This window comes from Bacillus rossius, chromosome 2 (genome assembly GCF_032445375.1).
Source record: "Bacillus rossius redtenbacheri isolate Brsri chromosome 2, Brsri_v3, whole genome shotgun sequence".
Lineage (NCBI taxonomy): Eukaryota > Metazoa > Arthropoda > Insecta > Phasmatodea > Bacillidae > Bacillus > Bacillus rossius.
In genome coordinates, this window is record NC_086331.1 from 82,928,375 (window position 1) to 82,947,074 (window position 18,700).

General features: G+C 35.3%; 1 protein-coding gene across 10 annotated transcripts in view; it reads right to left on the minus strand.

Moving 5' to 3' along the window:
- The window catches only part of LOC134529413 (TBC1 domain family member 4), a 353,166-nt gene that overhangs the window by 64,217 nt on the left and 270,249 nt on the right, over positions 1–18,700 (minus strand). For 9 of the 10 annotated variants that reach the window (XM_063363455.1, XM_063363457.1, XM_063363459.1 and 6 more), the window contains 3 exons: positions 15,116–15,194; positions 9,614–9,730; positions 4,283–4,397 (listed from right to left, as the gene is read on the minus strand). In XM_063363455.1, the coding sequence (XP_063219525.1) occupies positions 4,283–4,397; positions 9,614–9,730; positions 15,116–15,194 (311 nt within the window). Of the gene's footprint in view, positions 1–4,282; positions 4,398–9,613; positions 9,731–15,115; positions 15,235–18,700 lie in introns of all 10 variants that reach the window. The other variant, XM_063363463.1, reaches the window with a different exon arrangement.

The following is an 18,700-nucleotide window of genomic DNA, read 5'->3' on the forward strand; positions in this document are numbered from 1 at the left end:
GCTAAAATCACTTGAAGATGTGTTCGTAAGGAAAAGTGTTTTCAGCAAACTATTCCTAAAGAAAAAATTACTTTCTCTCAAATACGAATGCCACATGAAATTGGAAGAACATTTCCTTCGCTTTGATGGACTCGTTTGCGACTTGGAAAATGCAGGGGCCAAATTGGACGAAACAGACAAGATTTGTCACCTACTGATAACAATGGGAGAAAATTACAGCACAGTTATAACTGCTATTGAAACCATGAAACCTATCCAAGCAATGAAGTGACATTTAAGATCACATGTTATGGGTGTGGAAAAGTAGGTCACAGGAAGGCTGATTGTTGGCACAACAGACAAAGATCAAGAAAAGGGAGAGAACCAGAAGCAAAGTATATAAAAAATAAATATGCTAACCCAAGAGAATCATCTGCACACCAAGCTGACATCTCATTCACAGCCTATAGAAGTGAGGTTATGAACAGGGAAAACATATTCATTCTGGACTCAGGTGCTACAAATCATCTTGTCATGGAGAGTTTGGAAGCGTACATGACTGACATAAAACTGTTGCCTCATAGTGTTGTGATCAAAATCGCTAATGGGGGTGAAATGACTGCTACGAAAGCAGGAAAATTTGTGGGTGGCTATGGCCGTGGAAATATCTTCCTCGAAGCCTTGATAGTACCAGGCTTACAGAATAATCTGATATCTGTAAGCAAATTGATACAGAAAAATCTGACTGTTGTCTTCAGTAAGGAAAAGGTGACAATTCAAGGAGATGGTGTAACCATTGAGTGTGCAAAATGGCAGTGTAATCTTTTCTTTCTACAGTTAACTCCAGTATCAACAGAGAACACTTATGCAAGCCTAGAATCAACACAAGATAATCTGTGGCACAGAAGACTTGGTCATCTGAACAGACTTGGCCTACAGGCACTCAACCTACCATTCAGCAAAGAGAAATGCCCTCAGTGTCTAGAAGGTAAAGCAAGACGACTAACCGTCAAGTAAAATGGTAGCTCTACCAAGTGCATAGGGGAACTCATACATTCTGATATAAGTGGTCCTGTCAAGACACCAACCAGAGAAGGTGAGCAATATTTTCAAGTAGTTATTGATGATTTTTCTCATTTCACAACTGTGTACCTACTGAAAAACAAAAATGAGGCCGAACAAAATGTTATGGACTACATAAAGAATGTAAAAACTCAGCATGGAGTTAAGACCAAAAGAATCAGACTTGACAATGGGGGAGAATTCACCTCAAAATCACTCAAAAGATACTGTGCTGACAAAGGGATCAACATTGAATACACCACCCCATACACACCACAACAAAACTCCAAGGCAGAGAGGATGAACCTAACCTTAATGAATAAGGTGAGGACAAAATTTGCCGAGACGGACCTTCCACGTGCCCTTTGGGGAGAAGCAGTGCGTACATCAGCCTACGAGCTAAACAGATCTCCAACAAATGCTCTACAAAGCAAGACTCCAGCCTCAGTTTGGTTTGGCACAAATGACTTGTCCAAACTAAAGGTATTTGGCTCACATGCTTATATGCTAAAACTACCACGAGAAAATAAACTAGAACCAAGGGCGAAACATATGATAATGGTAGGATATTCAGGTGGTGGATATCATTTGTGGGACCCGAAAGAAGATCGGATTGTCATGTCAAGAGATGCAACCTTTGATGAATCAAAAGTAAGACTAAGTGGTAATAGTATGATAGGGCATCCAGAGACAATTTTTATCAAGGAAGCAGAAAATCCAAACACAAGGGAAGAAAAAGCAGAAATAAAATTAGACATAAAAGAAAAGGAGAAAGATGAAAGAAGAAAGCAATGCCCAACACTGGAACACTGTGAAGAAAGTGATGAAGACTTTATTGGTTTTGAACACACAGAAGGCAAAGAAAACTGGAGGAGGAACCCTAAAAGAACTGTTAAGAAACCTTCTCATCTACAACAATATGACTTGTACATGGCATACTGCCTATGCACTGGAGAACCACAAGATTATGAAGAGGCCACACAACTGGGAAATGGATGGAACGAAGCCATCGCAAGTGAAATACAAGCCCTGGAACAACATGAAACATGGACTCCATCAGCACTACCCCCAGGAGAAAAAGCAATTGAAACCAAATGGATATTCAAGACTAAACAAGACGGATCAAAGAAAGCTAGATTGGTCGCAAAAGGATTTCAAGAGGAGACAACAACTAATGTTTATGCACCGGTGGCAAGACTACCAACCATAAGACTCCTGATATCTGTTGCCATTTCAAGAAATTGGGAGATTACACAACTGGATGTTCCAACAGCCTTCCTGAATGGGTACCTGGATGAAGACATATACATCAAGACACCTGAAGGAGTTAACAATTTGCCAGGCAAAGTGCTCAAGCTACAGAGAAGTCTGTACGATCTAAGGACTGCACCTAGAAAATGGAACGAGAGATTCCACAGCTTCATGGAGTCACACGACACGAAGAGATCCGCAAGTGACTTTTGCCTATACATTGGCGAAAAGGTTTGGCTTATTATTTGGGTGGACGACATGCTCAAAACAGGAGAAAACACAGAAGTAAGAAGTCTAATTCAACTTCTACAGGCTGAGTTCAAAACCAAAGACCTGGGAATTTTAAGTGAATTTTTAGGCATTACGATTATAAGGGAAAGGGATCAAGTGAAATTTTCACAGAGTAGTTTTATTACCAAGATTCTTACCAATTTCAACATGATACTCTGCAAAGGAGCCAACACTCCTATGATAAGTGACTTCCAGGTTGACATGAAAGCACCTGTTGACGAAAAGCTAAAGTATCGTCAACTCATTGGCTTACTTATGTATGTTGCAACTGCAAGTAGGCCTGACATAGCGTATTGTTTGCTATCTCAGTAGATTTTTTAACAAACATACTGAATAATTGTGGAAAGCCGGGAAAAGAGTCCTTAGATATTTTCAGCAAACTCAAGACATGTGTCTAACTTTCCAGCCTAGCTCAGATGAACACTTAACATGCTATAGTGATTCTGACTGGGCAGGTGATAAGCTGGATCGGAAAAGTGTAAGTGGGAGTGTAATTCTTCACGGCAACAACGCAATCTTATGGGCATCAAGGAAACAAGGAGCTGTAGCCCTGTCAACCGCCGAGGCGGAATACATTGCGTGTGCAACCGCAGCAAGTGATTTGGTGTATCTCCAGGGAGTGTTGAGAGACTTCATGCCCACACCAAGCACACCCACTCTCTTCACAGACAGTCAGAGTGCCATAGACATGGCCCAATGCTTCGAAAATAGTAGGCGCTCACGCCATATTGACATTAAATTTCACTACTTAAAAGATCTAGTAGATAAGAGTATAATTCATGTGGACTATGTAAACACCGAAAATAACGCAGCAGATACCATGACGAAGCCTCTATGCCAACTGAAGTTTGAACACTGTAGAAATCGGTTAAATGTTAAATAATTCAATCCTAAGCAAGTGAAACAGTAAATGTAACTTACATTGTAGTTGATACATGTTTAACTTGAGCAGGGGTGTTAGGATTTGAATGTATGTGTTTATCTTTGTTTGTTTATATGTGATTGGTAACAGTGGCGCACTGGACAAGAAAAGGTAGTAGTTGATAGTATGGCGGCCGTATGTTGTTGTGTAATAAAGGAAGAGAAGTAAAGATTAAGTTTGCTTTAATTATGATCACCTTTAAAGGATAACTTTAACACTTGGGGCTACATGTAACTTTAAATTTATCAATCATCTATGCTTTTTGACAAGTAGCTCTATATCATGTGACAAAATAATGAGAAAATTTTTAAAAACTTTCTTATAATCTTATGCAAAAATCATTTACGAACTGATAATGTCAAATGTGTTACACATGAAACACTGCTGGCATGCAATGGTGAATAATTGTTATCTTACTTGGCACTACAATCATTTCTTTTATCAATGGTAAAAAGCTATTCATATCCTGGAGTCATCATGACCTTCAATAAGGTACAAGACAAAAGATGTTCTCGCTGGTAGTCTACTGATCATATGGATTGAAATAAAAGTGAGGAGACAATTTTTCTACCAAAATTATTCAGTTAAATCCGCAGCTATTGGGTAGAAGTCGATTTAATGGAGGCTTACTGTACATTTGTTTTTTTTATGGAATAAGTCTCTCTGAGAACCTAGCAATATTATATGCAAGTCATTTTAAGATTAGTGTATTTGACCCATTATAACACAAAAATTAAAACGGTATATGTTATACTAAAGAACAATTCCAATACTTACCCACAACTACTTCATCTGCAAATGATTCATTTTCACATTTGAACACGTACCCAACATAACTGTCCATGTTTGGTTCACGACAAATAAAGCCAAAATATTCACCATGTACAACACCCTGGAAAATTATACACACAAATTTCAGATAGTTAAATTTGTGTGCTTATTAAAAATTCTTTAAAATAAAAATTTAAAAAAAAAATATAGTACAACATGTCACACAGTTAAGCTCAGAAAGGCTACAGACAATGTGACTTCCAGGATTGGAGTGGCTCTAAACGCCTACTGCAGCGGCAGACAACCTATGGCACACCAGCCTTGGGCAGTGGCGTAACACTAACCGTAAATCACTTCCCTGATGCTAAATAAATTTAATTCAAATAAGACAACTCAATCTTGGAAAATAACAATTTAAAAGACTACATTGGCAGTTGCTTTCTTAAATTTCTTATTACACAAATGTTTATTCGCAAAGGTAATGATGCAGTCTATTAAAAGAGACTCATTTAAGGAAACAAAGTACAAATAATACAAAGTTAGTGTAACTGTATTAGTTTGAGCATGAGCAAACATTATTTAGTTTTTATGTTTTGTAACAATGGACAAATATAAGTTTTTGATGTTTTGTGTAAAATATCCTTAAATAACAATGTATTAGTCAGAATATAGAGTGATATGGTCTTGATTAATTTGAATCATTATTTTTGACATATGCCACTGTTCGGTGAACTGTAGGTCATACAAAAAATCCGGAAACCAGACACAGGAAACAAGCTAAAATCAGGTGATATCAATTGTTAAATGTAATAAAGCACAGAGAATTCTGTGAAAGGAATTAGACAGAACAATATCACAGCACCGACAAACACAGTATACAGATAATGACGAGACAGTTGCAAAAAAACCCAGTAAATACAGAGAAACAACCACTTTTGACAACATAGCAACAGACAGAGGAACACAACGATGATGATGATAAACAGATAAAATGAAAAAAAAAAAAAAAACTTTGACAATACAGTGACACAAATGCAAGCCCAATGATGAAATCAAACATATGTTCTGCAAACACAATGACGACAGCAGGATTTCCAAGACAAAACAGATGCTACGATTCGGGAACTGCGATCTGTTTGTGTCATCAGGTACAAACAGACTGATAGAGGACACTGTAAAACAATTAGTTTAAATTCCTTTGATTTCCTCTCCTGGCAAGGGCCAATGACAGGTTATAAGTCCTCTGATTGGCTGTGGATCTGACAACTGATTTTATTGGCTGGTGTCTTGCTGCGAGATTAGTTGGTTACAATTGTGTTTTGTGCTAATTTAATTTTTTTTTTTAAATTAAAGTTATACATATATTTTTTAATTCAATGCTTTGTTGACTGATAACATTTCCATTGCTGAAAATAAATGCTGATTCTTTTATTCTCCTTTTAATTGGATGTTCTTCCTATACGAGTGGTGTAGCATTGTCTCAAAGTATTTTATGACCATTGTCCCAGGCATGTTTGGCAAGTCTAGATTTTTTAGTTTCACCCTTCTTTACATTGCTTTTGTGTTCTTTAATGCAAGTTGAAAGTATTCTGCTAGTTTCTCCAATGTATGTGCAATCGCATTCACAGGGTATCTTGATAAAAACCGTTCTGGCTTTGCAACTTGTCTGTGAATGGTTTTGCTCTGGTTAGTATGCTTTAATTGTGGAACTTGACTTGAAAACAGTTGCAGTATGTGTTTTATTTCCCGATCATGTTATTTATTTACAGAAGCGATGAACATGTACCAATTGTACTACTTGGTTTTTTGGCCAATTTTTCTTGAATGATGGGGAGACTTGTGGGTACTGTTCTATGATGACAGGTGAGAAGCCATTTGCTAGAAGTTCATTTTTTTATGATTTTGTTCAGCAGTAACTAATTTCTAGCCACAACAAAGTAATTCAGCTCAGTTAATTATAGTGTGTGAATAATGCCAGTTTTGGTACTTTTTGGATGGTTTGAATTGAAGTGCAGGTACTTTAGTGGTGATTTTACAGTTTTCTTTGAGACTAGGACAACAAGGAAAGGAAAGCTCCTATTGGTTTCTGTTTCATACGTGAATTGTATTGAAGGTCTGAGTATGTATGGGAAATTTGAAAACTCCTATAACTTTTCATGTGCATGTTGCCAGACAAGAAAAGTGTCGTCAAGATAGCAAAGCCAGGTTTTAGGTGGGGTATTAGTTGTGTTCATTGCTTTTTACATGAAACTATACACAAAAATATTGACCATGAAAGAAGAAAATAAAGAACCCATTGCCATTTTAATCTGTTTGCTTGTAGAGTTAGTCTTTAAAATGAAAATATGTTGTGTTGACAAAGACAGTGGATAAGTTCGATGAGTGATGGTATGGGTATTTCTGTTATTCTCTTTCACAGTGCTGTCAGTTTCCAATTTATTTTTAACAACAGTAAGTGTTTCTGGTACAGGCAATTTGGTAAAAGGGGCTTTGAACATGAAGGCTCACAAGTGTATCAGTTTTGGCTATGGAAATGAAGTAGCCAGAATCTGGACTGTGAGTGGTAGAACAATTTTCAGCAGAAATTAAAAATGTTTTGAAATGGATAAATACAAGAGCTAATGATAGGTCGCAAAGGCATACCTAGTTTGTGGATTTTTGGAAGATCATAAATGTGAGGTGGCTTGCTGCTGTGTGGTGTTAGTGCACTCCTGGTTTTGTCTTTCTTTTTCAATGCTCGAAGTCGGATCTTTGTCCAAATGCATGTATTTGTCAAAAGTATGAGGTTGGTGATTTTTTCATCATATTCTGTTTTGTCTAGCATGACAATAGCACCACCCTTGTCAGCAGGAAGGATGACTATGTCGGAATGAGCTTTCGGTGTTTGATGACTTTCAGCTCATCAGAAGAGGTGTTTGGTTTTGGTGATCTGGCTGATTTAATGGTGGTATGCACAGTCCCCTGAAACTCCTTCTGTTCAACTGCTGGCAGTTTGAATATTTTTATTTCTACAAAAGAAACTATATATGTCTACGACAGGAATCCTACAAGAAGCAATACTGAAACTGCACCTTTTTTTTTTTTTTTTTTTTTTTCAAAAAATTAATTTTTCACATTCTGACAGAGTTTAACTGGAAGAAATAATGACTGTACTTTTTAAATTCAGTGTCTGTTGTGCTTTTCAATCTGTTGAAGTTAAAAGTTTGGCTACTTTTAGAGTGTTCTTTGAATTCCAGTGATTTCTTCATGACATGATTTGAGATGGATTGGTAAATGCTATTGAAATCTTTGATGCTGATTACTGACTGGATTTTCAGTTGTGTTTCTGCAAGTTCATTGGTGAGCTGTTTTTCTATAATGGTGAAAAGCTATTCTCTCATTTAAAAGGTCCAGATTGGCTTTTACTGTTATTTTACGAGCCTGTTTGCTGTTAACTGGACACTTGACAGGGAGTAAGATCAGAATGACACCATTGGTGTGACATTTTGAGGAAAGTCAGGTTATTTGAACACTGAGATAGAAGTTTAATTTTCTTTTCCAGTTTCCGAACTGACTGATGAATACTGGGTAATGATACACTCTTAGCTGTGACAATCTCGTCGTTGTCAGTCTACTGTGTTTGTCATTGCTGTGACATTGTTCTGTCTAATTCCTTCCATGTTATTCTCTGTGCTGTTTTCACATTTTACATCTGACATCATCTGATTTTGGCATGTTTTTTGTGTGTTTGTGTATAAATCTGTCTGTGTCTTTTTTTTCAGGTTTTCTCTATGACATACAGTTCAAACTAGCAATGGCTTATGTCCAAAATAATGATTCAAATCAGTAAAGACTAATGTTGTGTAGGTACCATTAGGAATTTTTAGTGATGAATGGGAGGCACAAATTCAGTTTACGATGGACGTGGGAATGATACCTGAGTGTCTGTTGCACAGTGCCACATTATACACATATAATGTTGCACAGTGCCACATTATACACATATAAAAAAAACTTCTGAAGGACACTTTACTCAAAACCACTTTAATTTCGTTGTAGTATAAGGGGTTGCGAGCCTCGTCGCACTTGCGCTACGTCACGGCCCTGAGAGGGGATAGCCGGGTCCACGTGCCCTTAATTAAACCACGTGGTGGCGCCCATAACCGGTAGACACTCACAACGCGTAACGCTTTCCAAATACCGTACGAGATAAAATTATAACTACAACAATGTCAGTGGAGTATAGTACGCCAAGGGAGCGTGCTTGGGCGCAACGTGACAATGAATCAATAAACACTAATCATTGGGTTGAAAGGCCATTAAAACAACCCTCAGCTGCACATTCAGGTGCAACAGCAGTTATGTTTACAACTTTCGACCGGGAAGACTGCATGTGAACGCCTGCAAGGCGTGCTTGGTATCAACTACCCATCTCATGTTCAAGTTTTTGTAGCTTCATTAGCAGTGTTTTGAGGAGCTACACCCAGGTATACTTATCAGGCTACAACCCTGCTGCCTATGCCACCGCCACTGGTGATCTCACGACCATAAAATATATTCACCACCTTGTGTGCACTGTGGCCTAGTATGCTACTCCGTACCTTTCCTAAACTAGCTGGTGCTCTTTCCGAGTCACCCCAATTTATCATGAGTTATCCCATCATCCTGTATTGTACCTCCACCAAGGCCGTAAGCATCAATACCAATGTTATTTATTTTAATATTTCCTCATTTCTTAAAAACAGTGAAACATAGTTTTTGTCAGTCATAATATGTTAGGGCAACCAGCAATTATATTTTCACTGACATTCACATTCATTTAGTAGTGACATAATTTTAACAGAAAGTAATATAAGCCCAAAAAATAATAAAGTTTCAGTTTTTCATAATGATAAAAATATGATTATGTCAAGCTATGCATGTTGGTTGAGCTGAGTCACACCCTAATTTTTATAAGCTCTGCTTTACTTAACAACCACAGTAAATTTGGCCACCAGAGAAAAAATTTACTCAGAACATGTCAACTTATTAATACAGTAGTATTTCAGTACTAGAAAGTAACTTTTTTTTTGTCAAATACTTAACAATGTAACTTTTATGCAAACTAATTACTAAAATTAGTAATATTATAGATTTTTAAAGTTCAAAATTTGGTGTTATTAAGGTTAAAAAAATTAAAACCTATGATGTGACTAAAAATTTAGCCAGTACATAAGTAAAGGCTTCACTGTGTTCCAAAGCAAAACAGTTAAATTGAATAGTAGTTTGGCAGACATTAATTAATGAACAGTTATTCTGATAAAAAAAAAAGAAAATAAGTAAATCTACAGTTATGCCATTTGTAATAAGTATTTGTACCTGTATACAAGTGGCTACATCCTTTAGTTGTTTGTGCAGAAGTACTTGCTTTCTATCAGGGCTGATAATGCACAAGTCAGTTCGTCCAACTTGAAACAACATGGTGCGGTTATAATCCTGAAATTAAATTGAACAGACTATACTATGAATATCCATAATCAGATGAAAGGTTGTTAATAAAATATTAAATTAATTCAAAAATTAAACATTCAAGTTTTAAGCTAAACATCAAATTACAATTATAATTAGAGAGTGCCAAGACTCCAAAACCTGAGCTGAGTTGAGCAAGTAGATTCACCTTGACTTGATTGGAAAGTAGAGTTCATTGTTTTTGACGTAACGAGACTCAACAGTAGCACAAGCAACAAGAAAAAAGTACAGATGTTATGAACCACTTTGCAATGAAACCTCGTATTTACGATGTCCTGCAATACATTTTTATCAAGTACTATTATTTTATATAATTGTGCAGCCCTGTAAATGTATACATACTATTATAGTTTATAGACACTGGGAAGTGATGCCATATAGGAATGAAAAAGCCTGTAACACAGCAAACACACATCTAAAATAAAACATTTTTGTGTCTCAAATATCCATTATTTCTTAAGCATAGCGTCAATCATAGTATTGATGTTCAGCAAAAATGCAAAAATGAAAGTGATACAACATACATATTTGTATCTGTGACTGGTAATAATACAGGATGGCTTTATTTTGTTAACAAAATATGCTATTATGTAGGTAAACCTTGTTTAATTGCCTTTTTCACAATAATACGTGGCTTTGAAAATGCTAAGTAAATGTTTGAAGTAGTTAATAATAGTAACTAAGTGAAAGGTATAAATAAATAAAAGATTTTTTTTTGGCATTTTAAATTAATACTAAGTAATTTTCCTGCAAGCCACTAGCTTATTTTCTATATATTTCCAGCCACCAGCTAATCAACCTTTTAGAGATTTTATTTTTCTTGCTTTTTTTTTTGCATTACGTTACGATTATTGTCAAAGGCACCACAGTAATTTTAGTTAATATTAACAAGAGGGATGACTAAAAAAGATAAAAAAGATATTTCCTCTATGACATATCTACACATGATTCTGTAAAATAAATTTCAATGTTGCAAGTAGTTCAAAGGTAGTTTACAATTTTAATGAGTACTTAGCTTAAGTTAGCTACATTAAAAATACATGTACTGTAAAACAGTGTGGACCTTGTTGTTTATTTTTAAAACTATAAGAAAAGTAAATCTTATTTTCATTACAAACTCTAACTCTGCCCTTCTGAAAAGGGTAGTTTGCAATGAAATGATACTATACATTCGCCTGCAGATCTGTAACATCTTACATTAACATACGAGTTGTGTTGTAATATTTACCTTTTTTTTATCACAAGTTCAATTCTAATAATTAATTTTGTGATTTTTATAGGAATCAAAGTGCATTTTGTAAACATACAATCATATGTTTATAATAATTCTTATGATTACCTTATTATACATGTTAGACTTCCAAGAGAAATGAATGACCCGCAGAGAGCCACAAAACTTATCGTTTCACAAATTAATTTTAAAAATTTTCTGGACCACCCTCTGATGTGTGGGCCAGTACCCCCCTCCCGACATGGGCAATCCGGGCTCCCAAAAGAAAATCTTGGAGCTGCCCCTGCATTAAGAATACTACTGTTAACAGTTGGTTATGAATTATCTTTTTTTAATTTTAGCTAACTCAAACTAACTACCCTTCAACATGTTTTTATAGTATTCCATATGTAGCTTAACTAAACTAACCTGACCACTGTTATCATTTTACAGTATTTTTAATAAAACTCACCTAACCAACCATTGAAATTGTAAATAATCAAAAACTTATTCGACATATTTCAAGACCCATGTTCAGTATCATTATAAAAAAGACCAGAAAATAAAATAATGAATATTCTGACTTTTATTTTATTTTTCGGATGCATCCTTCTCATCAACACCTTATGTTATATTACAACATTATTTAGGTACGTTTCTCAAATTTTAGGTGATTGTAATTTTTTCTAATGATTCTGTAAATGAGTTATTCATTGTGTTAGTTATTTTTGGTTGTCTTAACAGTTAGTTAGGCAAATTTAGCTACATTTGAAATACCTACTGTGAAATAGTTTTGGCGGTTGGTGATTTAAAACGCTGGATAATACCTTAGAGTAGCAGTTCCTGAGAAACAAGGCAAATAACTAAAATTAACATTTGTTATGTTAGGTCATGTGCATATAATAATATACAACTCATCAATTAAACAGCTTCTATTTAAATCACCCTTCTAAACCAATCCTTTACTTAAGTTACTATTCACATTATTTCCCAGAAGCCATTACCTACTCTGAGTTTTTCCAAATACTGTAAAATAGTTTAGATGGTTGGTTAGGAAACGTAGTGTTAAAATATGGTTAGGAATAGCCTATTTTAGGTAGCTTACCTAACCAGTCTTAAACATAGTATTACAGAATAAAAAATATAACTAGTATAACCTAACTAAACATTCTCTTGATTGATTGTATGTTTCTTAGTTCTTTATTTGTCTATTTGACCACATAAATGTTTTGACATAATCGAATGGAACACATCAAGAAATAACAATTAAATGTTAGATATACATGCACAGTGTACAAGCCTGGACATGAAAATAATAATATTATTAATAAAAATACAAACATGGAAGGTAAATATAAAGTAGATACAAGTATACCCAGATTACAAAAACAAAAGTAACACAGTAATACAGGTAGAGATATATCCTATAAAGACAAAAACAGAGATAAGTATATACAGATAAAATTAAAACAGTAATACAGATACAAAAAAATTCTGTATACTTCTTACAGATTTAACATCATTTTTTAATGTATCTAATCTCAGCTAAAGAACCATTAAAACTGTAAAATGTAAGAAAAATATTTAACATGTTGCAACATACTTCTACAGAATCATTAGAAAAATGTCAGAAACTAAAAATAATACATTCATTTTCGCCATTACTTTTTTCTAGGTAAAAGCTGCTCATTTTGTGGTACCCTACTTTTATTTAATTACTTTACCAAGCTAACATAACTAAACAAATATTTCAAATATTTTACATACATTTAAATGTACGTAACCAAAAAAATTGATTTTCACCATTCATGTACTTAGTTAAACTAACCTCACTGACTGTTAAAATGATTTTAGAGTATTTTTAATGTAGCTAATCAAAATAAAACCAACAATTTATTTACTTGCACTATATTAAATACTTAAAACATCGCAATGCCACACTAAGAAGAGTAAAATGACAGCCGTAAAAAAACTGAAAAACACATATTTTAATTTTTTCATTAATATTTCCACACATATCGCTACTCTAGACTACTAAAAAAAAACACTACTATTGAGCGTCATACTCTTAGATTGCAGCATGGAAGTAAATGGGCACTTTCTTTTCTTTTTAACACACACACCGACTGATGTTAGTGCTGTCCTTGTTTCTGCGTGTGCTTTGCCATATATCATTCGAATTTAAAATGGTATTTTTTTTGGACTAAGAGTTTTTGCATATTGTATGCAATCGAAATATGCATAGGCAATATATATTTTTAATACGAAATACCCTACCGTTTTAAGGGACCAAAATATTAAAAAAAAAAAGTTACTTATTCACTGGGAACTGCTTTGAAGTATTCCAAACTGTATGATATAAAAAAAATTAACCTAAGTGTATTCTATTCAGATTTTTTCTGTTAATCAATTAATGTTTTCGGAAGCCAACGAATAAATCTCATTACAAAAACTTCATGTTTCAGTTTATATATATGTGTATATATATATATATATATATATATATATATATATTCTCCTCAGAACCTGACACAACAAAATGTTAATAAGCGACAAAGTTTTTTGTTATTAAAGTTAGATGGGGTTCGAAAGGATAAAAATTTTCACAATTAATAGAATTATTTTCAAAAGCAACACCAGCTTGAGTGCTCCTATAGTTTTCGTGCCATAGCTGTGAAGACGTGTCTTATCAGCGCAAGAGCACGCTGTAATAGAGGTTCGCTCCCAAAATACTTTTGTTAAGTGGAAACACAGTCGTGTCTTTGAAGAAATGAGGTTCTGTCCTGCAGGCAAGTTCAAACGTAAAGGCTTTATTGGTCAGCTATTTCCTTCGACATGCATTTATGAAAACGAGCCTACAAATAACTGCCGTGTCTCGCGACCAAGCGACGCGCTGTGTAAGGTGACTCGTTACAGTTACAATTTTGACGAGTTATTTATTCAAGTGTGTGATTTTATTTTCTGCATTTATGTGGATTACAAAAATGTAAACAACGGAATGTGAAACATTGAAAATAAACTGCATCGGTAGGCTATGAGGGAGGGAATAAAAGATTGTGTTGAAAGTATTTAATTATTTTACAAAAAAAAAAGAGTGTGAACAATGCAATTCAGGAAGCTTCCAAAGCAGCCGCAACATGGTAAAGTAAAACTGAAATGGAAAGGCAAACAGAAAAATTCAACTAAAAAAAAAAAAAAACTTGCGATAGCATTGTACAGAGTGTGTTACGGCAGATTGTTCACACTTTATTGTTTTCTGACATTCTTCCCACTTTAAATGTTATTCTAGAAAATGTGAATATTGAAGAATCACTGCCAGATTTCTCTAGTAACACCCTGCATAAGTACCTTTACAACACTGGGTTTGAGTATTTTAGAATGGGAAACAAGACAGTATTTATATGACGTGACATCTTGATTCGGTGGTGGCTACTTAAGAAAAGTAAAAAAAAAAGTTTAGGGGTTTAGGAAAGCTGGTTATCTAAACTGATAAGTCGTGGGTAAATGTGGGGCTCAGTGTAGTAAAGACTTGGAAAGACACAACAGTGAAGAGCGCTCGACAGGCAGCCATTGAAGGCCTAAGTTCAGGCCTTAAACCTCCTACAGGATGTGGTGCGTGTTTTGCATTAGTAGTAATTGAAAGTTCACGTTACAATTATCTTAAGAATTAATTCCAATGAATGTGTGTGGACAGTTTCTTGTTGTAAGTCAAAGTAAAATAAAAAAAAGTAGCGCCTTAATACAAATGTATAAGACTAATAGTATAAAATATTATTAATTACGATATGAGTTCTAAAATTAATTCTCGTGCTATCAGAATTCCAAAGAAACACATCTCCTGAAATTCGTAATGTCTAGAGATTTGGCAACAGCGCGCGCTATATGCCGTGTACTGCAATCTTAAAGTGAGACGGTCTATACTAATACTACTAAAACTCGGCTTGACTTAAATGATTCGAGTAAAAAATAATAAAATCTCGACTAGACTCGATGGTATTAATACATACTGAACTTAGCTTGACTTGACTTAAATCAATAATAATAATACTTACTACAATACTTATAACAATCCTAATTATAATGTTGGAGCAAGTTCTTTAACATACAATAAGTTTTAATGATAAATTTCAACAATGATTTACCTTCTTGCCAGGTTTTTTCAAATCATTTTCACAGCCTGTAGATGCAGCCCTATCTCGTATTGGCTCTTCTGTAATGTTCCTTCGCATTGAAGAAAACTAGGTATCAATTCAAGACTGTTCTACGACATACAAATGTACATGAACAAAATACACATAAGCGAGAACAGAAATAATATAACTATACTATTTTATGCATGTGTGCAGTGCCACAAACACGTTCTCAAAATTGTTGGTTAGTAAAATTTATATTCTTGTGGTTTTGAAACGAATGGGGCCATAGTGTATCGATTATTAATATAGATATTGCACAAAACAGATTAAAAAAACAATAGTTTTTACTGTCTTATATGATGAGTCATTTTACCCATTTCTGGGTGTCGTGAACACAGGCAACGTCACAGTGATGATAGCAGCAATGTCCTTATGCTTGCTAAGGCAGGATGATTTAGCGGTGGTTTACCATTGTCTTCCGCGGGATGAATGTGAAAGGGACATCACAAACACTTAGTCCTGAACCCAGGGAGAAGGTATGAAATCAGCCCCCCCCCCCCCCCATTCCCGGCCAGGATATATGCCACAATAATATTTTAGAAGATTTAACACTAGAACTCCCAAGGCGGTCATTTTGACCTCTAGCGATTTTGTTTTTATTTTAATTTCTAAAGATTTCGCATCTGAGTGATGCGCTTTTATGACTTTTCCTAAATCATAGTTTTGTTCTAAAAATCCATAATTTATCAATAATTGATTCACTTGCAACTAAGATATTTTATGTTGTACCACGAACTCCCACAGCGGTCATTTTGACCTTCCGAAAAACAAATTCAAAAATAGCTGCTTTGAGTTATGCAATTGAATAAACCTTTTTCTCATCTTCTACACGAGTATATTATGTGCACATACACGTTATTTAACAATATTTTGCTAGAATAAATATTATTTAATGTGGGTTTATATAGGCCCACATAAATAATTTCCTTTATATTTTGTGTGTGCAGCTGTGTGCATATCAATTGTTTTCTTATCATCACGCATGTGCTCTACATTTGCGCATGTCGTAACAAAATGATGCCAAGTCCTTGACTTCTACCTATATCGTATTTCTTGTTCGGTAGAAGCTGGGTTTGTACTTTGGTATGGGTTGGTATGAATGCATTTCTTTTGTTCGCATTCTTACTCCCCTTCAGTGAAAATGTTGGCTGCCTTGTGCATGAGTCATCATTTTTGTTCACCACTGCAGAGTGAATCATCTCTGTAAAGAGAGAACACGCATATCAGTAGTCTGGGTAACAGTATAGTTTCGCAATGAAGTAGGTCTTGGGTGTGAATTCCATTGGCGCTGTTGCTGTGTGTGTTTTACTGAACATTTATAATGAACCGACATAAACTCACACTAGAACAAGCTTTGCAGTATTTGCAAGACCTTCCTGAAACAAGAGTCTAGCGACAGCAATGCTACCTTCCTGCAACTGGCCGCAAATGCCGATCCTTTCCGAAGTTAGCCGATCGGGAGCGCCTAACCACTGGATGTTTTTTATTTTTAAGCGCACGTTTTTTCTCTCCAGTATAAAAATGCCACATAGACTGTTTAGTGGATGGTTGGTTATATTAGGTAAGTATAGCTACATTAAAATTACTGTAAAATCATTTTATGGTTGCTTAGCAAATAACTTTTTAATATGTAGCTATCCAGCGCTAGGAAACAGTTTACATGATTTCACAGTATCTTTAATGTAGCTATCCTAACCAAATCAACCGTCCACAAAGTTTTAAAGTATTTATAATGTAGCTAACCTAACCTAATTGACCATTAGTTATCATGTCCTTACCTGAAAATTACAATTTAATTAATAAATATACTTTTATTTGCATTCATTATTAAAATATATTTATTACTTTTGAAATGTTACGTGATCGTATTTATTTTTACAAGTACAAAAAAAAGTTCGTACCTGCCGGGATTCGAACCGTCAACCTTACGTTTAGATGATAGCGCCGCTGAGCGCTCAGCCATGAGGCCATATTTGATGATGTTAAGTTTCAGATGACATATATGATCGTGCCGCCGGCCCCGGAACGAGCCTGAGCGGTGCGGCAGCCGGCCCCGGAACGAGCGTAAGCGGTGCGGCAGTTGCAGGAATGTAGCATTGCTGTCGCTAGACTCTTCTTTCCTGAATATCAATCTGAATGCAGTGACTTGCTTGAGAGTGATGAAGATTACATTCCGAATAATAGTGACTCAACTGGAAGTGAAGAAATCGATGAACCAGATGACCTTGTGTTTGAGAAAACTTCTATAGTCGCAGCTAATTCATCTAGATGTATCACTGGTAAGTAAAATAATTTTATTGAATAAAGTATAAAAATTTAGTTCCGTAACAAGTGTCTAAGTAATATTTTTTCTCAAGAGTATCCCGGTATAAATGGATGTTTAGGGCTGTGACTTCTAATCTCAAGGGTTTTTGATCTAGGCCTGTATGGTTAGACAAATATTTTTACTTACTAATATTTACTAATTTACTAATATTTGGACATTCTATTATAACATACTTTTTTTCTATATTATATGAAATATTCAATGAAATGTCTTAGGTTAGTTTTTTATGTGCACAAAACATATAGCAATAATATAAGATTTTTGTAATATACTCCACTCACTACCTATCTCAGCTATTACGATTCTGAGTTCCACGATATATTTGCTGCATCATAATTGTTATTGCGTATGTGTATGAATGAAGGACTTTCTAAATAAAAAATAATTTTTTTCCAGGCACTACTCAAGGCACATCAGATGGCATTGCTGCATTATCTGCACCAGTTCCGTATTCAGCGAATGTGTCAGGGCGTGCAGTACGGCAAGGAAGTAGGCGACGCAGAGGACGAGGGCGAGGCAGAGGACGAGGGCAAGGCAGAGGAGAAAAAGAACCAGAACCAAGTGGTAATGAAATGCAAGATCATTCTGGACCAATTGAAGCTCAAAGATCTGTCGCACATTGCACTAAAAAGTGCGTTAGATGTGGACCTCAGCAATTTATTCCAGTTGTTGGTGTTACAATGATCAGTGCGAATGGAAAGCAATGGACTGTTGTGAATGCAGGTGATAGTGCTGTAGGCAGGGTGGGTTTGCAGAATGTGCTACGTGAAAGGCCAGGACTTTCGCCTACTGCAAAACGTAGTATTGATGAGGCAAACGTTACAAGTGCATTCAGACTTTTTATTGATGAAACTATACTGCAGAAAATAGTAAAATGCACTGAAACAGAGGCTCGGTACAGGCTGCAAGACGAAACATGGTGTTTAAGTTTGGAAGAGCTAGAAGCTTTTATTGGTCTATTGTACCTGCGCGGTGTGAGTGGAGCCAAAGGACTTCCACTCGCTAGTCTCTGGTCAGCCAAATGGAGTTTTCGTTTTTATGGAGACACAATGTCACGCAATAGATTCCAGGAAATATTGAGATTTATTCGCTTTGACATAAAATCATCAAGACCAGAACGTTTGGAGCAGGACAAGTTTGCTCTTATATCGGATATTTGGAATCAATTTACCAGCAATTGCATTTCTAGCTACAAACCAGGTGCTGAT